General features: G+C 45.1%; 1 protein-coding gene across 1 annotated transcript in view; it reads right to left on the bottom strand.

Moving 5' to 3' along the window:
- The window catches only part of PTPRT (protein tyrosine phosphatase receptor type T), a 435070-nt gene that overhangs the window by 150320 nt on the left and 261519 nt on the right, over positions 1–23231 (bottom strand). Inside the window, exons 8-9 of the mRNA XM_054173729.1 lie at positions 4750–5046; positions 2252–2361 (exon numbers count right to left, since the gene is read on the bottom strand). Coding sequence (XP_054029704.1) covers positions 2252–2361; positions 4750–5046 — 407 coding nt within the window. The remainder of the gene's footprint in view (positions 1–2251; positions 2362–4749; positions 5047–23231) is intronic.

Raw genomic sequence — 23231 nt, 5'->3', positions numbered from 1 at the left:
CCTTGACCTTTTTCTTCTGTTGTCTTTAAAGTATTCTGCTGGAACGTGTCCAGAGAAGGGCAACAAAGCTGGTGAAGGGTTTGGAACACAATCCCTAAGAGGAGAGGCTGAGGGAGCTGGGGTTGCTTAGCCTGGAGAAGAGGAAGCTCAGGGGAGACCTTCTTGCTCTCTACAGCTACCTGAAAGGAGGTTGTAGAAAGGCAGAGGTTGGTCTCTTCTCCCAGGCAACCACCACCAGAACAAGAAGACACAGTCTCAAGCTGCACCAGGGGAGGTTTAGGCTGGAGGTTAGGAAGAAATTCTACACAGAGAGAGTGATTGCCCATTGGAATGTGCTGCCCAGAGAGGTGGTGGAGTCACCATCACTGGAAGTGTTTAGGAGGAGACTTGATAGGGTGCTTGGTCGCATGGTTTAGTTGATTAGGTGTTGCTGAATGATGGGTTGGATGAGAGGATCTCGAAGGTCTCTTCCAACCTGGTCTGGTCTATTCTATTCTATTCCTATTCTATTCTATTCTATTCTATTCTATTCTATTCTATTCTAGTCTATTCTAGTCTATTCTAGTCTAGTCTAGTCTAGTCTAGTCTAGTCTAGTCTAGTCTAGTCTAGTCTAGTCTAGTCTATTCCTGGATGGGTACTGTAGGCCACGGGAAAGCACTGAAAACCTACCAGAGACTAACCACTAGCTTTATTTTGTCCTTTCTAACCAATAGGTCAGCTGAGCTCCCTTAAAGCAGCGTAAGGCCACCGAAAAGTAGCTGAACCCTGTCTAAAACAAGACTTTGGAGGTCATTACTACCAAGGAATTACTGTGGTCTTAGGCACATGGCATGAAATCTTAAAATTACACCAGCAGAGACAAAGCTTGCATTGCTACCCTGGAGGCATTCAAGTATCTCCATGCAGCTGCTCAGCCAGAAAAGCTACTCAGATTGCTAAATCCTTCTGATGAGCTGAGCCCAAGGCAATATTTTAGTAGGAAAACGCCCCTTTAAAAATTAAAAGCAGGGTTTGAGTTGTTTGGGGCTTGGTGGTTGGGTTGGTTGGGGTTTTTTTTTTGCATCATTTGATTTGGATTATTTGAAATGTCTTCCATTTAAAGAGGTCACCTGCCTTGCAAGAAAAAAATAATCAATTTGTTACTGATCCTCTTCTGATTGATTCCTTAAAAATACAGACAGCTTTGGTGCATTGTTCTTCACACAGCCACAAGACAGCCTCTAATACGCTTTCTAAATCCCTGACAGGTGATGTGCAACCTCCACCAGTGTCTCAACAGCAACCAATGAAAAATGTCCCCTTGCCTGGTCAAGGACTATCACCTGGCTAAAAAGACACAAAATTAGCAAGAAGAGCTGCTTCTATCAATTTATTTAGCCTTGCCACAGCAAATTCAGTGCCCTCCCTGTGAGCCAGGTGGAGAGATGTGCTAAAGGTGTGGTTACATTCAAGCCCAGGAGAAACTTGCCATCTCATGCTGTAGCATTAGAGCTTATTGATGTTGCACCTAATGGATTTGTTCCATTGGATCATCACTCTGATGGAGAGAGCCAGTGTTAGCAAGGAGAGCCAGGGACAACACATTTTAAGACATGCTATTCCAAACTGAGGAGCTGGATGGGAAGAAAGGAGCAGAACCTCCTTGGTGATAACAGAGTTGCTTCCTGCACCCATGCTTTTTCCAAAGTCCAGTTGTACATACACTCAGCATGAAAACCCCCACCCAAACAAAACACCAACCCAAACCCCAGCCAACCAACCCCAAACCATACAAACCCTCCAAACAAATACCTAGGAGTGGTTCTTGTCCCCCTTTTGTACCAGAAAATGCTGCACAAGCCCGTGGTGAGGGCTTTTACATCTGGGTTGAACTAGATGATCCTTGAGGTCCCTTCCAACCTGCTATTCTATGAATCACCATACAAGCAGAATATTATTTCACTTTTTCATGGAATCATTTGGTTTGACCTTGGAGGTACTGCAGAAGGGAAAAGGGCAGGAACTGAATTTCTGAGACATGGAGGACTGCATAGCTCTCAATTTGTCTCAAATACTGGTACAGAAATCTCCTCTCTTCTTTTTCAACTAGAAAACCTTCTCAGTGGTAGCAGCAGAGTATCTTGAAGTTTGTTCTCTATTTTAATCAGGCTTCTTTTAGCACCTATGGAAATCTCTCTGAGCTAAAGACTTAAACACATATGAAAAAGGCCCTATGGCATGCATTCTTTGACAACAATCTGTTCTCCTCACCTCGTAGAGTGTAATGATGCCATTTGTCTCATTTGGAGGCTTCCACTGAACATAGATCTTCTCTTCAAAAGGTCCTCCCTGGATGGATTCCAAGGGAACAGGTCCAGGAACTACAGGAAGAAAAAAAATCAACAAAAAAACTTAGAAGCTACCACCAGCTCCTGAAACACACACATCAAAAGCCACCAAGAGGCCACCAGACAGGAAGTTCTGAACTGTAAATAAAAAGAAATAAAATTAAAGGAAAAAAAAAAAAAGAAATATAATAAACAAACCTCCTCAAGGTATTACTATCACCAAGGTGCTATCAATACTGAAGGCTGAACATGAGCCTGCAGTGTGCCCAGGCAGCCAAGAAGGCCAATGGCATCCTGGTCTGTATCAGGAACAGCGAGGCCAGCAGGAGCAGGGAAGTCATTGTGCCCTGTGCTCAGCACTGGTTAGGCTACACCTTGAGTCCTGTGTCCAGTTCTGGACCCCTCAATTAAAGAAGGACATTGAGACACTTGAAGGTGCCCAGAGAAGGGCAACAAAGCTGGGGAGGGGTTTGGAACACAAACCCTATGAGGAGAGGCTGAGGGAGCTGGAGTTGCTTAGCCTGGAGAAGAGGAGGCTCAGGGGACACCTTCTTGCTCTCTACAACTACCTGATGGGAGGTTGTAGACAGGCAGGGGCTGGTCTCTTCTCCCAGGGAAGCAGCACCAGATCAAGAGGACACAGTCTCAAGCTGTGCCAGAGGAGGTTCAGACTGGATGTTAGGAAGAAATTCCACACAGAGAGTATGATTGCCCATTGCAATGTGCTGCCTGGGGAGGTGGTGGAGTCACCATCATTGGAGGTGTTTAGGAGGAGACTTGATAGGGTGCTTGGTTGCATGGTTTAGTTGATTAGATGGTGTTGGATGATAGGTTGGATGCAATGATCTTGAAGGTCTCTTCCAACCTGGTCTGGTCTGCTCTGGTCTATTCTATTCTATTCTGTATGAAGGGCAAGTTCTCAACCTTTGGTTGCAATAACACCACTAAGTGAGATAAATAAAATCAGGCTCCTGAAAAAGTAAAGTTAATTTCAGTATTTCCTTATTCCAGAACAGCAGCAGCAGGGAATTGAATTTGTCCTTCTCCACCCACACACCAGCACAGTTCCTTGCACCTAAACAACCAGATTGTGCCTTGGCATAAAGATGCTCCTGAGCTGCACAGCTTTATCAATATGAAGGACTGCTGCTTTTGTAAAGTAGAATGTAAGATTTATACTTCATTATGGCTACAAGGCCAGCTAAAAATCCACCTACTCAAGCAAAATTGCAATGCTGTGGAAGATAGCTAACTAAATGCACTCCCAAGCCCACCTGATCAAAAGCTCCTTCATTTTTCTGAGGGATCTGCCACCCTCTTGTGTCCCCTCATATGATATACTGGGCTGCAAGAGCCACTTTCAGCTAAAAGGAACTTAGGCCAGCAACTCCTCACAGCTCTCCAACGCAGACAGAATGGAGGCTGGTGGTCTGTGAGAGTCCTTGGGCTGGAACAGCTCAGATGGGATAACAACACTTTAAAGCTTTCCATCAGTACATCCAGAGGACAGTTTGTTGTGTATCAGGAACAGGAGTTCACAACAAATGAATTTTGCTTCTGAGATGCACCAACAGTGAAGCTGGGGAAAGGTCTGGAGCGCAGGTCTTGTGAGGAGGAGCTGAGGGAACTGGGGATGTTCATCCTGAAGGAAAGGAGGCTGAGGGGAGACCTTCTGGTTCTCTACAGCTACCTGAAAGGTGGTTGGAGGCAGGTAGGGGTTGGTCGCTTCTCCAAAGCAACAAGCAATTGGACAAGAGGAAATGACCTCAAGTTGCACCAGCAGAGGTTTAGGTTGGATATGAGGAACAATTTATTCCCTGAAAGGGTTGTCAAGCTCTGGAACAGGCTGCCCACGACAGTAGTGGAGTACCCATCCCTGGAGGGACTGAAAGCTATGAAGTTGTGGTGCTGAGGGACATGGTTTAGTGGTGACCTGGCAATGCTGGGTTGATGGTTGGATTCAATGATCTTAAAGGTCTCCTCCAACCAAAACAGTTCTATGATTCTATAAAATGTTAAATTAAGAAAAGCTACACTCTGGGGAGGAAGAAATTACACTTCTTGGGACAGTGATGGGAAGGCACAATTCAAATCAATAAATGCCAGCACTGCATTTGCCCATCAATAAGAGAAGCTGCTCTGTGGGTCCTGGGTAGTTCAGAACTTGACTTCTATCAAATTATACCTACTGCTGTTCAGTAACTGCTCAGCCTGGTGTCTGTCATTACCAAGCACTTCAGGGATCCTTGCCCTTGCAAGAGCATGGTTGTGAAACACAAATTATTTAGGCCTACAAATCTTACTTGCATTAAACACTGACTGGAGAAGCCATTTGTAAATCTCATGGAACAGAGTGTTGCTTACAACCTGAAAATACAAGTCTTCCCCCCAAAAGAAGCAAGCAAACTCAGCTGAACTTACCATCTTCCTCTGTCTGCACAACCAACTCCTCACTTTCCATTTTGCCCTCTGGGTTAGAGAGAGCTAACCTCAGCCTGATGGTCATGAAGGGTCGAAGACCTCGCAAGGTGTAGTGGGAGGAAGTTTGGATGAGCTCCTCTGCCTCGAACTTCTGCTGGTTGAACACATACTGGTACTGGACAGTGAGGTTGTAGCTGTGGCAGCGAGTCACAGCGTAGCCAAAGGGCTCCCACTGCAGCGTCAGCTGTCGGGAGCGAATGTCTACAACTTCCACGTTCTGTGGTCCGTGGACAGGATCTGTGAAGCAAGAAAAGTGAAAAATAACCACCTGACATTTAAAGCAGCCAGTCATCCATTAACATGCTTCCTTCCATATTGCCAGGGTCTGTATTTCACAGTTCTGAATGTTCTTGCCCTTATGATGTGCAAGTGATGGAGAAACGCACGTCAGATCCACACATGCACTCTGGCTCCTGAGTGCTCCCTGGAGATCCCCCACCACAGAGCCCTGACCAGTGGCCATGCTCCTGATTCACAGAATCACAGAATTTCAGGGGCTGGAAGGGACCTTGAAAGACAACCTAGTCCAACCCCCCTGCCAGAGCAGGGTGACCTACACCAGATTACACAGGAATGCATCCAGGTGAGTTTTGATATCTCCAGAGAGGAAATGCTCACTGAAATCCCACAATGGCACCAGTTCAGTTGTGTGAAAGCTGCTCTTTCTCCAATCTTACCAACAATAAAGTAGTTGATGGCCTTGGTGAGTTCAGCCCTAAGTGATAATATCCACAGGAGATGGCTGCCAGAGCAGGCAGGGACTCAGATCTCTCAACTTCCAATTTAGCTCCAGAGCCCTTACACCCTAATCCCATTCTGCTCAGAGATTACAGCATGAGAGTGTAAGAATCAAGACCAAAAGCCTGCCTGTTAGATTTCCAACACCCCTTCTATTTTTCACACTCTGGAATGCCTTGGCAATGGGGCCACGAGCAGACCACCCTGCTCCTTGAGGAAGTTTTGTGAGTCATCTCAACTTGGTGCCAATGAAACTTTGATCGCAGTCCCCATCAACACCTTGGCCCCACCGAAGTTTCCTCGCCCTTCATTACTCTCCCTCTGAGGTACAGTTTGAATATTCATGGGTAGGAATCATTCTCACCTGCTGTTCCCTAATTTATTTTTAACAGCATAACTCAAAAGCTCTGACTGCAGGCTCTGCCCTTTATATAAAATATGAATGCAGACGTGTGGATATAGAGCATAAAGGATGAGTGAGGAAAGTCAGTGTTTGAGGTAAGTCAGATGGCAACAACACTACATGTGTCACACATTGTTTATCTGACATTTCTTCAGCTTGTGGGGCTCCTTGGCTTTTTCTTCTTCTTTGCTCAGTAAATCTCCAAAGCAAGGTAATTAGAATACACATCATTTCCCATACAGTCCCTTGATTTATAGCACGGACTCAGTGCTTCGCCCACTTCTCGTGTTCCCTCTGGATTTCAACCTCTAAAAGGAACAGAACATTTTCATGGGAACAAAAAAAAAAAGAAGTCACAAGGACTCCTGAATGCTAGTAGAGAATCACAGAATCATAGAATCAATAAGGTTGGAAAAGACCTCAAAGATCACCAAGTCCAACCTGTCACCCTATACCTCATGACTACTAAACCATGGCACCAAGTGCCACATCCAATCCTCTATTGAACACTTCGAGGGACAGCGACTCCACCACCTCCCCAGGCAGCACATTCCAATGGCTAACAACTCTCTCTGGGAAGAACTTTCTCCTCACCTCCAGCCTAAACCTCCCCTGGTGCAGTTTGAGACTGTGTCCTCTTGTTCTGGTGCTGCTTGCCTGGGAGAAGAGACCAGCCCCTGCCTGTCTACAACCTCCCTTCAGGTAGTTGTAGAGAGCAAGAAGGTGTCCCCTGAGCCTCCTCTTCTCCAGACTAAGCAACTCCAGCTCCCTCAGCCTCTCCTCACAGGGCTGTGCTCCAGACCCCTCCCCAGCTTTGTTGCCTTTCTCTGGACACCTTCCAGCATCTCAACATCTTTCCTAAACTGAGGAGCCCAGAACTGGACACAGGAGTCAAGGTGTGGCCCAACCAGTGCTGAGCACAGGGCACAATGACTTCCCTGCTCCTACTGGCCACACTGTTCCTGATACAGGCCAGGATGCCATTGGCCTTCTTGGCCACCTGGGCACACTGCTGGCTCATGTTCAGCTGGCTGTCTTGGAAATATAATTAACATGGAGAAGAAGCCATCTAGTAATCTCTGAATGTAAAGCATGCACCAAGCATACTGACTTCAGTCCATAAGCTGAAAATACACCACTAAGAACCAGCAAGTTCTGTATTCCTTCCATAAAAAACCCCAGTGACTAGCAATGGGAAAATAGCTCCTTCTGAAATGAACTGTTCTCAATCTTTATATAGCTACACACACATTGGAAATAGGATGGATATTAAAGGAACAGGGATTTAAGGCTAGCAGCTGGTTTAGGATTCCACATAAGTCATGACAAACCCTTAGGATCCAGAAAAAAACAACTCTTGAATGAGATTCCTTAGCACTATGTGTAAAGGATAATACTAGAACTAAAGTTTGTATGCATAAATCTACACATAGATACTTTGCATCACTGCATCCCAGCACGGTGGGCGATGGAAGGGGCCTCTGGAGAGCATCTAGTCCAACCACCCTGCTAAGCAGGGCCACCCAGGATCACAATGTCCAGGTGGGTTTGGAGTCTCTCCAGAGGAGGAGACTTCACAACCTCAATGACTTGAAGTGGTAAACTGAGAAGCTAAAACAGAGATTACAAACGTTGTCCAGACCCCACTGTTCAATCATAGAACACAGCACACCCTCCATAAAACTGGTCTCAGACTGATAATCCAGAGCTGTGACATTTTCCAGTGCAGTGCAAACATGTGCTCCCACCTCAAATACTGTGTCCAGTTCTTGTGTCCACATCATAAGAGGGACACAGAGGTGTTGGAGCAAGCCCAGGAGCACCACAAAGATGATCCAAGGAACACCTCTGCTATGAGGATAGCCTGAGGAAGTTGGGGTAGTTCAGCCTACAGAAGACTGGGGGGGGGGAATCTTAGAGCTGCCTTCCCACACCTGAAGGGATCGTACAGGAAGGCTGCAGAGGGACTTTTCATCAGGGTGTCTAGAGATAGGACAAGAGGGAATGGTTTGAAGCGGAGGGAGAGCAGGGTTAGACTGGATCTGAGGAAGAAGCTTTTCAGTATGAGGGTTGTGAGACTCTGGAATAGGCTGCCCAGGGAGGTTGTGGATGCATCCTCCCTGGGGGTGATAAAGGCCATGTTGGGTGAGGCTTTGAGCAGCTGAGAGTAGTTGAGAGGTGTCCCTGCCCATGGTGGGGAGGTTGGAGAAGATGAGGTCCCTTCTAACCTAAGCCATTCTCAGTTCGCAGCGACAGGAGGAGGGGGATACAGGTTTCAGAAACACCCACAGCCTGAGAAGCTTCATAGTGCTCTGGCATCTCATGACCATCTACATTCCAGAGCAAAGTATAAATAAGTAGGAACTATTTAAACTTCAGTTTCGGAGAGGAAGGAAGCAAACTGAAATGAAATCACCCAAATAGAAGCTGGCTCTGGAAGGCTTTACATTCTCCCTGGCTCCCTCCTCTCCATTTTCAGAAAAAGGAGATTGAAACTGAGACTATGTCATTTTGAAAATGTTTTCCTGCTCCACACTGATTTCCTCTGCAGCAGCAACCACTGAAACTCATTTCCAAAGATGAGATTTTGTACTACTGTTTTTAAAGGAGCGTGGTCCTTCTGCCTCCTCCACTGAATTCCTTCCACTTTTTAACTCTGTAAGGACACAGTCTCCAAAGGTCTGGGATGCTCAGCCCTGGGACTGTACTTCCCAATATCAATCAGTTTTAATTGATGGCTTCTTTTCCCCACAAAGGAAAAAGAAAGCTAAAAATGTTTATAACTTATCTGCAATACTCCAGGGCTGGTGAATAACTGAAACGGGAGAAACTTCTTCATTTCTGTACTCTTGGAATTAGAGCTTGCAAATAACCCAAGAAAAACCTGAAAATGATTAATCTTGCACTTGGCTGGTATAAGAAAAGCTGTTGATATGTCCCTCAGCTTCAGCTGCACAAACATACCTACCAAAGCAAGGCAGAAACCAGCCATCCCAATTTGAATTGGAGATGGTCTATAAAAAAAGACATTGGTGTAACATGCATAAACCAAAGTAAAATTGTCTAAGTGTTCTGAGACCTTGGAAAACCCAAAGGAAATTCTGAAGAGGCAGGAGCAATGACACAGCTCCCACCAATCTGTTAACATCATCCTTGAACCCATGCAGTCTCTGGAATTGCACTGTGCAAATGCTGCATTTCCATTTCACCCTAAGCTATGGATCTACCTCATCTTTGTTTCCTATTCTTCTCCTTCATCCTTAAATTTCCACAGGATGAGACCTGGAGAAGAGGAGGCTCAGAGGAGACCTTATGGCTGTCAACAACTACCTGAAGGGAGGTTGTAGCCAGGTGGGGGTTGGTCTCTTCTCCCAGGCAACCAGCACCAGAACAAGAGGACACAGTCTCAAGCTGTGCCAGGGGAGGTTTAGGCTGGATGTTAGGAAGAAGTACTTCACAGAAAGAGAGTCTGGCCATTGGAATGTGCTGCCCAGGGAGGTGGTGGATTCACCATCACTGGAGGTGTTTAGGAAGAGACTGGATGGGGTACTTGGTGCCATGGTTTAGTTGATTAGATAGTGTTGGATGATAGGTTGGACTCGATGATCTTAAAGGTCTTTTCCAACCTGGTTAATTCTATCCTATCCTATCCTATCCTATCCTATCCTATCCTACCCTACCCTACCCCCTACCACAACACAGTGCAAGAGCATTGCAGAAGTTTCCCCTACATACACAATTCAAGTGCCTGTTATGGTGCGGGATAAAGCAACCAACTCTACAGAGAGTGCAGTTCACCCCTTCAAAAAGACCCTGACAGACGAATTGTTCCACAAACACCTTGCACATCAGTGTCCTATGCATGGAGGTTTCAGGATGACAGACAACTCTGGCCATCCCTGAAGCACAGCACGTCTTTTGGTGACAGAGCTCCCTTGCTGAGTGGCACAACTCAGAGCTCCTGCCCATCACATGTCAATGCCTGAACGTGGTATAAATGCCTTTGCAGACATGATGGATAACAAACACTGATTAAACAGAGCTCACCAGTCTTTCAGCACTGTAAAAGTCTTTTGGCTCTGCCCTGTTCTGCAGAAAGAAGATTTCTCTAGGATTTGGGTCCCTGTTTATTTGTTTATTTTACTTTTTCAAGCAGTTTGGTGTCATGACTGGTGCACAGAGTGCAGACAAAACTGAAAGCAGGCAGTTATACAGAGGCATCTTCTGAGAGAAGACATGCAAGAGAAAAGAGGAAAAAAAAGGATTGAGCCTGATACAATAAAATCCCCACAGCACAAACAATCTGTTTGTCGAGACACCTACAATCAACTAAACCCCAAGCCACACACAAAGAAATCGGTGTCATTACAGCTGATGAACTAAAATAGGCTATTTTATGGCACTCTGAGCAATGAAGGAGGAGATCTGCCACGCAGATGAATCCATTACAAAAGAAAGATGAAATAAGTTAGATAATGGAGTATGTGCTTAGACAGGCCAGGGACTGAGCTCTCACAACAGTTAACACCATCACCGCTTGCCTTCACTTCACAGCACATCTTCATTTTTGGCTTGATCTCCTTTTGTTTCAGTCACAAAATTCACTTTGAATTCTGCACTGAAAGAAACTCAAGATTACAAAAGAAAAAACAAAAAAAAGAAAAGAAAAGGGAGAAATATTTGCTACATTACAAATCCCTTAAACACCTTCTGATCTCATAGTTCAACCTTGTGGAACAAAACACAGCAATGAACAATCAACTCGAATGCCTCCAAGCCGAGCCCAGATCCATCTGACGCTTGAGGAACGCAACAGACCTTTCAGTTTGTCACCAAATGTGCCTGCCACGCTCCCAGGTTAATGCTTCGCCTGCCCAGGGCTGAACAATGAGCAAAGCTTGTGGAGAGCAGGCCCACAGGCTGCACAGGGTTACCCCTGCCTGCCCCAGTTTCCAGCAGAAGAGAGCTGCCAAACCTCCACTTGTAAACAACTCCAAGATAATCAAGCACCACCTTTTAAAAGAGGTAAATTAACATCTGCTTAAATGCCTTCTTTTTTCCCCCCTATTATGTTTTGAAATGGTGAAATTAAAGCTTTCTTCCTTTTCCACCTAAAGCCATTGTTCCCTAACAAACTTAAAAACAATCATCTAACCCAAGAAGAAAGGGTAATTACTGGGTTTATTAAAGACACCTCTCCTGGATGCACAGAGCAGTGGCGTTCCATGGCGGGGAACAACAGGTATGGTATCGAGCATTTGGATGATTAAACACAAAAGCACAATCAAATATGCTAATGAAGGCAAGATCACGAAGCAGGGAAACCACTTGGCTTTTATCAAGCAGGGGTAAAATGTGTGGGGGTTCAGAAATTGATTTTTATGTAAATCCAACGTTTATTTTAACTGTTTCACTAGTGCGCACGTGCATTTATTGTCATGACCTCTTCCTCTGTTTGCTTCTGCTGTTACCTTCAAAAGGAGTGAGTGGAAAAGATTAGACTAACACATGAATTAGTTCCTGCCAAAACATACATTATCTCCAGAAAAATAACTAAAGGGATCAAAACAGTAGGTAAGAGAGAGGTTTCCTGCACACAGCGATGGGTCTGTTGAATGACTTCCAGCAGCAAAGCACTCTCTTGCAGGCAGGCTTTCTGTTGCTTCTAACTGTGCCTTCCTTTTCTGTCTGTGCAATCTGCTGCAGAAATTCTCTCTGCTCTTTCAGAATCCTGTCTTTCAAACCCCAAAACTAAAAACAAAAACATAAGAAAATCCTTCCAGCTTGTCTTGTAGATCTAGCAGAGGAGCTATCAGTAGATCAAACATTGGCTTTGTGACCACTAGCGGCAGATCACAACTGCCCCAAACCACCTGAGGTTTGTCTGTTTTTCTCAAGATTGAGGCTCAGCAGCAACTGCTGTTCCCATCAGCTGTAGATACAGTCATGCATGGGGAACCTCTCTACAATGGAGACTAGCTGATGCCCTGGTGACACCCCCAGAGATTCTCTCTCCACAGCATGCCATAGTAGCAGAAGAAAAAACAAACAAACAAACAAACCAATTCATAACAATGCCAAGATTAGGTAATTACTTACAGCAAAGTAGAATATGCCACAACCATAATCATAGACTGGTTTGGGTTGGAAGGGACCTTTAAAGGTCAGCTAGTCCAACCCCTCTACAGTTGCAGGGACATCTGCAGCTACCACAGGTTATTAAGTCCCAGACAACTTATCCTGGAATAATTCCAGGCATGGGGCATCATCTAACTCTCTGGGCAAGCTGAGCCAGTGTCTCACCACTCTCAGCACAAAAAATTATTCCTTGTATCTCATCTGAATCCCCCTGATTTGGTTTAAAACCATCACCTCCAGGCTGAACAACCACGACTGTCCCTGCCTGTTCTCACAGCAGAGGAGTTGCAGCTCTCAGATCATTCCTGTGGCCTGCTCTGGATCCACTCCAACAGGTTATTTTCTTTATAGGTTCTTATTAATTTTAAGGTTAGACAAATGGGGAGGTCTAAGGAGCAGGTGGTTGGAAATTCAGGTAGTGGAAAAGAGGACAGAAACTGTAACCTGTGTCAACTAGTTTCTTTTCCTAGTTATTCCCTTAACTAGACCAATACACTCTCAAATTCCTGCAGCCAAGTAGTGGTAGCAATGTATTCAAGAAACACATTTTGAGAAGGGCTCTAGGTACAATTTATGACCAGCTGTTTAATTCTAATTTCATGCTCACATCCTCCTTCCAGCAGGGTGTTGCAGTCAGCAATGCGATGCCATCAATGCCATGGCTGGTTAGCTCTGATGTTAATGTACATATCTGAACAAATGTTCATTTCCAAGTGCTATAGACACTCCTTGGGATAGCAGAGGGCAGATAAAAGCCTGCTCTGAACAAAATCAATGTACCACATTCGGCCCAATAATTGCCCTTTTCCTAGGCTATGGCTGCACTTTTAGCTCAGACAAAAAGAAAGCAGAATAACTTCATGCCAGAGGAAAGTGCGAGGAGAGCAGAATGTGAGGGGCAGGTCCAGCACATCTTTATGACCATTGATATCTGATCAGTGTGACACTAACAAAACACCCTTGAGAATTTCAGTATAGGTATTTTGTAAAGGAAAATACATCTGAATCAGTTCTTTAGAACCTGTCAAGCCTATAAAGCTCTGACTGCGGAGTGATCTGAACACACAGGCCACAGTGTCAGGATTACAGCAGCCTGCTTAATACTCCCAACACACATGTTAAAAGCCTCACTGAAATCCAAGCTCTCTTTTAGCCCAAGCAACCTCCTTCTTCTTTAAATACAGCTGGGTTAATTCCCTGCCCTGAAAATGACTCAATGCAAAACAATTCCAACATGTCCCTAACACCTCATCTCCCTGCTGCTGCACAGCCCCACTGCACAGGCACAGGTTTCTATGATCAGATGTGCTCAGGGTTTGTTCACTCTTCCCTGGTCACCATCTGTGCAGGAGACAAGAATCTGCATCAGCCAAGGCACTGTTCTTGCAGGAAGGCTGTTAGGAGTTGGCGAAGTCCACGCTAGGCTCAAGGAAGAGCTCATCTGATCCAGGAAAACACACCAACAGGAACATTAGATTGCTTGCTTCTTAAATTTGAGGAACTTCTGAGTCAGTTGTTTGGATTTAAAAATAAGTAAAAGTAAAGCCCTTCAAACCAGCCCCAAGAAGTAGGATTGTCCACCAAAGAATATCAAACTATGGCCATTCCCTTTTCTGCTCCATACTATCTTCCAAGACAAAGCTGTAACTTGACATGATTCCCTAATCCCTATTTGCTGTGTAGGCCTGGAGACAGGCTTTAAACCACTTTCCAGCTCACTTCCACAGCAAAACAAGGGATCAGAAGCCAGCTTTACAAGAGTTTTAGCACAAGGAAATTATTAATAGCCACAGAAGTCACTTAGAAGGGAGATCATTGCATGAACCTGTGCATACACCCACACCACTGATGAAGACATGCTCCTGCCACACAGCCAGCTCTGCTCGAGGAGCATCTACAGCTCCCACAGAGAACAAAACCAGAGTCTGCCACAAGAAAACTTTCTGCAGTCTTCAGAAAGGAAAACCATGACATAATGAAGACTGATAGCCAAGCCAAGCAAAGTGGTGTTCAGGCTTTCAGCTTCCCTACACCAATACATTTATCATGGAACTAAAGAAACTGAGTTCTTGGTTTTAATGAGCACAGGAAGGTCAACCTTAATGGACCTAAAGGTATAGACATCGCTCTGGACTGTTTGTGCGACAGGAAATGGTCATATCCTCATTACAGGCACAGAGAGATGCAGAGGCAGATTTACAGCTCTGCTCACTTGCTTCATCTCTCATAGGTAAGAAAATAGGTTCCCCACTAGTTAGGAAATTAGATTCACCATGGCTAAAGAGCTGTGTGTTGCTACACCCAACCGCTCCGACACCCAACCATGACAGCCCATGGAAGAGCCTGGGCTGACTATCTGCCGGCACATGGATCACAGCCGACGTGAAGCTGGGTTGCCAAGAGCCACATCTGGTGCTGGGGGTGCACTGCCCTCATTTCTTTGAGTTCTGAAACATCCACAGTAAAACGAGGTTTACAGCAGTACTTCAAATTACAATGCTAATGAGCAAGTCAGTTAGTCATGCCCTAAAAGTCAGGGGGAGAAAGCTCATTTGTGCAATCAAGATCTTTATCCTTTAGAATGTTTATTTCTGGGTGAATTGAGTCTCTTGCACTGGCCATTTCTTACTGCATATGAAAAAAACACAACACCAAAACCCACAAAACCAGAAGAACTGAAGTGGAAAAAGAAGAGAAAGAAAAAGCAGTGTGTTTTGTTTTCAGCAACTGTGGCTTGATTCTTCGCTGCCATGGCTTCAGCAACAAGGCTAGAAGGAAGTAGATGGGCATTCATGTGTGAAAAAAAGCCTATGTTTTTAACAGAATTAGGCAGCTGAGCTCATTTCCACCCCATTAGGATCAGTCTGAGACAGTGCTGCCAATGAAAGCGCAAGAGATTAGTTCTCCCCCCGCTAGCTTAAGCAATGCTCTGGGCGCCAAATACAGATCACAGCACTTTTCAGGGATATTGCAAAGCTCGTGCAGGGAACTGATCCAGATCCTGCCTTTCAATCCCTCAGCAAAGCCCATTTCTACACAAACGCACCACTGTGCCCTGAAAGAGTTTATTTTGCACTGCAAAGAGGAGAAAGGAGGTAGATGCTTATTGGAAATCCATTTGCTGCGAGTGTGTTAAGGAAAGCAAAGAGTTTCTAAGAAAAGGACAGTGAATATGTCACTGAACCATTCCAGCAACTCCTGACACAGCCTGGCCACCACAGGTCTGCAAAGTGGCCCCAGTGTGAGACGGGGAGACACAACTTTGGTTCATTTAATATGCCACTGAATTTATGTAAAGAAAATCCTGCCTTCCTAACCCCACCTTTCTCTGATATGCCTACCTAGAACAAGTGCTGAAAGAGTCAGTGAGATGGTTCGTTGTTGATCTCCGACTGTTAATGGTTCCCTTCCCTTCAGAGGGCAAGAAAGGAGGTCAGAGGAAAAACAGTTACTGTTTTGCTGTTGAAATAACAATATTCCTGCCATAGGTGTGTTAGCATTTGCTCCCAAGGTGGTTATTATTTATCTCAAGCAGAAGATTAGAAACATCAGGGGCCTCCAACTGGCATCCACTCAGCTCTACTCTAGGTGTAAATACTCCACCACTTTCTCTTCCCGCTTAATGTTCAGGAAACCTCCTATGAAACATCCTATTTAGCTATGGAAAATAGATGCAGATGCCCACACACTCTACCAGTTCAGTCACCTAAATAATGCCCTGACCAGCAGATATCAGTAGACTGCAGCCCTTCTGTGTCTTCAGCTGTGACAGTGAGTAACAAAAAAATCATAAGATAGGCAGTGAGACAGTGGCCCAAGCTGCCCAGAGAGATGGGAGATGTCCCATCTCTGGAGCCATTCCAGGTCAGGCTCTTTAGTGCTCTGAGCACCCTGCTGAGGTTGCAGATGTCCCTGCTGACTGTAGCTGACCTTAAAAAGGTCCCTTCTAACCCAAATCAGTCTGTGTTTCTAAGACTTAATTTTGGTTACGGTTGAAGACATTTTCTACCAGTGACCTATTTTCTGTGCTTCCACTCTTCCTTGCTCTGTACCCTCTCACCATGACTCTTTCTCCTGCCCACCTCAGGCCCAGGCTTTTCTCCATTCCAATGCTTATTCCATACCCAATATCCTCAGCTCTTCCAGTCTGCAGCTCCTCATTAGGGTTGGTTCCTACCTTTGCCAGCCACTGAGTCTCAGCCACAGGTCTTGTTTGTATGTTTCTCCTTCACCCTTAAAAGGCAGCCCAGCTCCCTCTTCAGCTCTTCATGCCCTGCTGCCCTTACACAATCATCTTTCCCATCTTCCTCTCCCAAATCCTCTCTAAACTCACTTTCCCATTTCCCTTCTGCTAACACATCTCATCATCTCAAGTTCAGCAGATTTCTCCTCTAGACTGACTGAGCACAGCAGGGAAACCATTTTCACTAGAGGATTAAGGATCCTTTCACTTCTAATATCAAATTTAACCTTGGACAGGACAAGAGCAACTTAGAGCAACTGAAGCCTTTTGAAAATTCAGTTATTAATCTGTGAACTTTCTACTGCCTACACAGGGACTACAAGTTTTCCATCTCATCCAGTTCAAAGAGACTGTGGTGGCTTTTCACGTTGACAGAAGAAAAACCAAACCAAACCAGAACAGCAAACCCCCAAACTGCCCCCTCTGCCCCAAAAAACACCTCACCACACTTTAGAGGGAAAGGTTAGTCTTAGAGATCTATTAATTGCCTCCCCCCAAAGATACAGGCTGAAGCTGAAAGAAAAAGAGACTAAGCTTGAGCAAAATCGTAGTTCCCTTTATCTCCTGCCTGGAAATGAAGATTTCTGAAGCATTCATCATGCTGGGGTTTGCATTAAGATTTGAAGACTTTCAGCCAACAGGACAAATTCTGGCAGGCCCTGAAGAGATTGTCCTTCCATAGGACCCTAGAAAGTTTCAGGCAACAGAGAGCACCACCTGCTCCAGCTCCAGCCCTTCTTGTTATTTCCCCTTTGCATCACAGTCTGGGTGTGGAAAGAGGCTTGAACTATATTCTGAGACAACCTTGCCTGTGTAGTTAAACCTATATACAAGCAACCAATGTTCAACTTGTCTTCACATTTAAACTTTAAGGATCTGGAACATAGACTCATAGAATGATAGAATGGTCTGAGTTGGAAGGAACCTCCAATGGTCATCCAGTCCAACCCCCTCTGCAGTCAGCAGGGACATCGCCAACCAGATCAGGCTGCCCAGAGCCCTGTTGAGCCTCACCTGGAATATCTCCAGGGATGGGGCTCCAACCACCTTCCTGGGCAACCTGTTGCAGTGCTCCACTACCTTCATGGGACAGAACTACATTCAGTCTAAATCTGCTCTTCTTTAGTTTGAAGCCATTGCCCCTCGCCCTGTCACTGCAGGCCTTTGTAAACAGTCTCTCTCCATTCTTCTTGTAGCCCCCTTGAGGCACTGGAATGTCTCCCTGGAGCCTTCTACACAGATTCCCTTTCTCTATTCCCTCACCCTGGTGAGGGACTTTTTAGGGTGTCAGGTAATAATGGGACTCGGGGGTATGGAGAAAAACTAGAAATGTGTAGATTAAGATTAGATGTTAGGAAGAAGTTCTTCCCCATCAGGGTGGTGAGGCACTGGCACAGGTTGCCCAGGGAGGTAGTAGAAGCCTCACCCCTGGAGGTTTTCAAGACCAGGCTGGATGTGGCTCTGAGCAACCTGCTCTAGTGTGAGGTGTCCCTGGCCACGGCAGGGGGTTAGAACAGGGTGATCCTTGAGGTCCCCTCCAACCTTAACAATTCTACGATCCTATGTGCCCACCATGGCATCTCACACCAGGAGGGAAACTATAGAAAACAGGTATTCAAGAATCCATATGTAATTGTTATTGAATAGTAATAGATTAAAAAAACAACAACAATCTAAGATCCAAAATCACTGGAGAATGATGCAGAGAAAATGAACAGAGAGGACTCCAAATCCCTCTGCACGTCACAGCCAAGATATGGAAGCACCCAGCAGAATCAGCTTGCCCTAACCACTGTTAGATTCCCCTGACACCTAATGGAAGCACTGCTCCTTTGCTTCTGGAAGCACTGCTCCTCTGCTGCTATTAAACTTCCCAGAAGAATATAACAATAAAAAGACAATACCTGGCTCTCAGCACTCAGTTAAGATGCAGGGTGTCAATCAAAGGAGGTAAGAAGCTGTTCTTGGTTTGTGATACTCAGGCAGTGCAATCTGCTTTACTCACTGTTGATGTTCCCCAATCTAAACATCTCTGTGTGTGTTAAGGAGCACAAGAACACCTAATGGAAACCTAACAGCTCAGGGAAGCGTTAGGTACCAGTACCCTCATCAAAATAAACTCTCCTATGAGAGCAGTTTATTGATTTGTATATTTGACTCTCTTTGGGATTATTGTTCAATTACTTTTATCCTCTGAGATGAAAGCAGCAGAATGCAACATCAAAAGCAGACACAAAGTCGCATGTTTCCATTTTCCTTCCAAATCTGCATAATATCCATTACAGATCTGATTTTCAAGGGAGCCCTCTGAGAGCAGGAGTGGAGGGTAACTCCATGAGACATCTCATCTACATTTTCTCTAATTACCCTGGCTGAAGCTAGCATATTTCCTGTAAAGCACATGTGTCCTCAAGTAAGTGGCAGTCTGCAGGAGCTACCTGACCACATCTCCTTTTACCAGGTGAGCTGCTTGCTAATTGTTTCTCTGATCAGTAATGTATCACCACTTACAAACACAACACGAATTTCCACTACTAACTTGTAGCACCACTGAAAAGCTTAAAAGCATGGTGGTGGTCAAGAGACCATGAAATGTCATTTTGCTGCTCTGCATTTATTCTTCACTAAGCAGCTTTTCATGCTCTGCTTGCAAGAATAAAGTTAGATATTCTTAATTGCTCACCCTCTGTTCTCACTGTGGGACACAGACTCACAGCATTTTCGTCTTGCTGTGCACATCACAGCCATGCAGCACCTGGAATCAGGATCATGCTGTCCTGTTTGTGAGGTGTGTGTAACGAGGAGCGGGTGAGTGCTCTGTTTCAGCTGCATGAGGTGAGCTTTGCTGTGCAGCCATCAGAGCTGCTCTGCCTGCAGGTCCTCAGATGTGAAAATCCACACACTCCAAACTTCAAACTCCATTAGGGTGATTTTAATAATGAATAGTCTACTAGGAGAGCTGTTCTTGTGTTTTGGGTCACAGGGGCAGTGCACCCATACTTCAGCTTGCAAGTGGTACACTCAGTGATCACAACTCTCCATGATGAACCCCAGACCAATGACCTCGCTGGCAGACCCGTAGCCACCAACAGCATGACTGTGAGTTTTGTTACAGGTAGATCTGCAGTAATGTGGTGGAGTCACACAGATACTTCCACATTGCAATTTGCATTTTGGACAAAACCCCATTTCCTCAGCTCTAAAAGGAATTACCCATTTTGCAACACATAGTTCAGTAAGACAATTCACCCACAGCGGGCTGCTCAGGATTGAAATGCCCAGGCAGGTTTGGAATGTCTCCAGCAAAGGAGACTCCACAACCTCTCTGGGAGGCTGCTCCAGGGCTCCAGCATCCTCAAAGTAAAGAAGCTTTCTTTATGTTGTGTTTAAGTGGAACTATCTGTGTTTGAGTTTGCACCCATTGGCCCTTGTCCTGTCAGTGGGCACCAGTGAAAAGAGTCTGGTCCTGTCCTCTTGCCCTCTACATTAACTATTGATCAGCACTGATCAGATCCTCTCTGAGGTTGCTCTTCTCCAGGCTGAACAGCCCCAGGGCTCTCAGCCTTTCGTCCTCACAGAGCTGCTCCAGGCCCCTCAGCATCTTTGAAGCCTCTGCTGAACTCTCTCCAGGTGTTCTCTCTCTCTTGAACTGGGGGGCCCAGAAGTGGACAGAATATTCCAGGTGTGTCCTTGCCAGGGCAAAGCAGAGGTGGAAGAGGACTTCTCATGACCTCCTAGTCACCGCCAGGACACCACTGGCCTGCTTGGCCATGAGGGCACTTTGCTGGCTCTTGGTGAACCTGTTGTCCACGAGCATCCCCACTCTCTCCCCACTCTAAGACCTTGCAAAGATGGAGCACTGTAGTTCCACACCGCTGCAGCTGGATTTTAGAATAGAATAGAATTAAGCAGGTTGGAAAAGACCTTTGAGATCACCCAGTCTAACCTATCACCCAACACCATCTAATCAACTAAACCATGGCACCAAGTGCCTCATCCAGTCTCTTCCTAAACACCTCCAGGGATGGTGACTCCACCACCTCCCTGGGCAGCACATTCCAATGGCCAATCTCTCTTTCTGTGAAGAATTTCTTCCTAACATCCAGCCTAAACCTCCCCTGGTGCAGCCTCTTTCACTGGCTTTGAGCTAATCATAGAATCAGTAAGCTAGGTAAAGACCTCAAAGATCATCAAGTCCAACCTACCACCCAACACCTCATGACTATGGCTCCAAGAATAGAATAGAATAGAATAGGAGTAGAATAAACTAGAGTAGAGTAGAGTAGAATAGAATAGAATTAAGCAGGTTGGAAATTCATCTGCTCTACCACTGCCTCTGTCTTTTGCAAGAGACTTGTGTAAAAACCAGGTCCTAGTAAAGCTGTTTCAGACAAGGGCCTGCAAAGCACATTGCTTTTCTTTTAGTAATGCAATTACCAGGGGGAAGCAGTCATGAATATTACTGAACTTTAAAACATTGTTTCTAAAGGCAATAGATTTTTTACCCAAGGAGATATTAGTGCTCCACCTCGACACACACACACACACACACAAAAATCACTTTAAAACTTACAGCAACACATTTAAAGGCCATTAGTATGCATTTTTAAATGTCATGCCTCAGATGTGACAGCCAAACTCCTGAATCAATCAGCCAAAAGGAATTATTTTTACCCAGAAATTGTGTGTAGAGAAAGAGGAGAAAACAGTAAAGTGTAGAATAACTTTAGGCAGTAACTTAAGGGAATAAATAGGCTTACTGGTGAATAAGGAGCACCACGCTACGTGCTTCTGCTTCACAGGATGGTGAGCTGCAGAACATTTGGGGGTGGTTTTTGTGTGTGTAGTAGAAGAAGGATTGGGATTTTAAAGCGTGTCCTGCCCTACAAGTAGGGTCTGGGATGTTTTCAGGCATGCACATGCAGCACCAGGAGCCTGAACACTAGCTCTCTAGCTGGGTATGAGGGTCCTATACAGCACGTGCCAGCTGCAGCCTGTCCACAGGCACAGACTGCATTGGCACTTCTGATGTGGTGCTCTTTTCTCAGCTAACTTTCCAAACATATCACAGAATCACAGAAACATTCAGGTTGGAAAAGACCCTCAGGATCACCAAGTCTAACCCATAACCCTGCTCTGCAAGGTTCACCCCTAAACCACATCCCCAAATGACCTTTAAACACATTCAGGGTTGGCGACTCCACCACCTCCCTGGGCAGCACATTCCAATGCAGGACTCCATATGAAAAACAGGCAAACCCTGGCTAACATCCCATTATCCCAACTAAGCACATTAAACATATTCACCAGATTACTTGCATCCACCTGGATAGTTTGCAAGTCCTGATGTACAGCACTGATGCCTTTCAGGTACAAAAGTAAACAAACTCTGATAATTTACCATGACTCATACTCCCCATCATCTCCATCTCCAGTATGGCTTTTGTGTTGATGTTTTGTTTATCTTTCAGCAACTCCAGTGAGGAAAGTTTGGGGTTCTTTTCTGTAGCCAGAGAATAGTGGTGTTACCTTCTATGTAAAAGACAGACAGTATAAAGGATCAATCAGGATCACGAGGCAAACTTCTTTGCTTTTCCCAGTACTCTCACAATTTTAAGCTGATCTGATAGGCAGTTAACCCAGATCAGCCACTGTGGGCAAAGGATCTTGTCTAAAAACAAAGATGATGAAATAATCTAGTATTCTGATCTTGGGAGAAGATGGCTGAGGGGTGGATGAAGAGGTATTTACCTTTATTTTCATATTTGCATTGAAAAATTAAGAGCCAATAAAGTATAAAGATGGAGAGCTGTGTTTCCAAATGCCAGCAGAAAAAGCCTTCTGATTTAAGTGCAGCTAAAACTAAATAAATACAAATTTAGGTTTTGAAGTAGACTTCATTAATGGTATGCAAAAAAAAAGATTTCACATAATAATGGGTAGCAATGCAAGGCAATGAGGCTTGATAATGTCAAAGACTATTTCCAATTACCTGAGTTGCACCAAAAAAATGTTAAAACCCCCCTGAGAAAACAGGTTGAAGTTAGTTACAATTCAGAGCAGACTCTCCAGGCCCAGCTCAGACCTGATTTCTTGTTCCACCTGAGGATGCTGCTTTGTGTTTGCAGTGATCTGGGGTGCTGCTGGCTGAGAGCCCCTGCAAAACTCCCAAGCAGAAACATGGAGGCTCCCATCCCCATATATGCCCATGAGGAAATCTTCAGACTCCAGACACTCGTTATGCATTTTGCTCAGGTGACCTTTGCCATTGTACTAACACAGAAGAGGCTCAGGCTGAGTTTTGTTAAATAACTGTGCCAGGCACTGACTATTGTGCTGCTTTCTCACACAGTAACTATGATGTGATTATCAGTTTCAGCCAACATGCATTAAGCTGAAGATGGAATATATTTGCACCTAGGCTCAAGCTCAAAACTGAAGCATCATGCCTCTAAATAAAAGTTAAATGACTGCCACATCGCGTCAGCTTTGCTGGGCATTGTTCTGAACGTATCTTTCTCTCATACCATGCTTTGTACCAATCACTACCTTGCCTGGGTGTGCTGAAGATGATTTCAGCAGTGTGCATTTAACAGGAAGCCAGCTTGTCACCTAAGGGTTAATGAAGGAGACTAAAAACCCAGGAGAGCACTCTGAGTTATAGATTACCCATACAGTACTAATCTCTTCATACACTTCCATAGCAACTGCTGCAGAAGTATGCCCAAAGAAAAGTTAATGTCATCATGCAGGGAGCAGCATAAGGAGATTTCAGTACCAACTCAGAGCAGCTCACATTCGAAACTTAGGGTTTTGTCAGATGTATGACTGCGACACGACTCACAGCTGATCAGAATACATCCATCTGAGTCAGGCTGAATAACTTCCAACCACTTACAG

Source organism: Dryobates pubescens, chromosome 26 (genome assembly GCF_014839835.1).
Source record: "Dryobates pubescens isolate bDryPub1 chromosome 26, bDryPub1.pri, whole genome shotgun sequence".
Lineage (NCBI taxonomy): Eukaryota > Metazoa > Chordata > Aves > Piciformes > Picidae > Dryobates > Dryobates pubescens.
The sequence above is the reverse complement of the archived record's forward strand: the minus strand, read 5'-3'. Positions and strand labels throughout refer to the sequence as shown.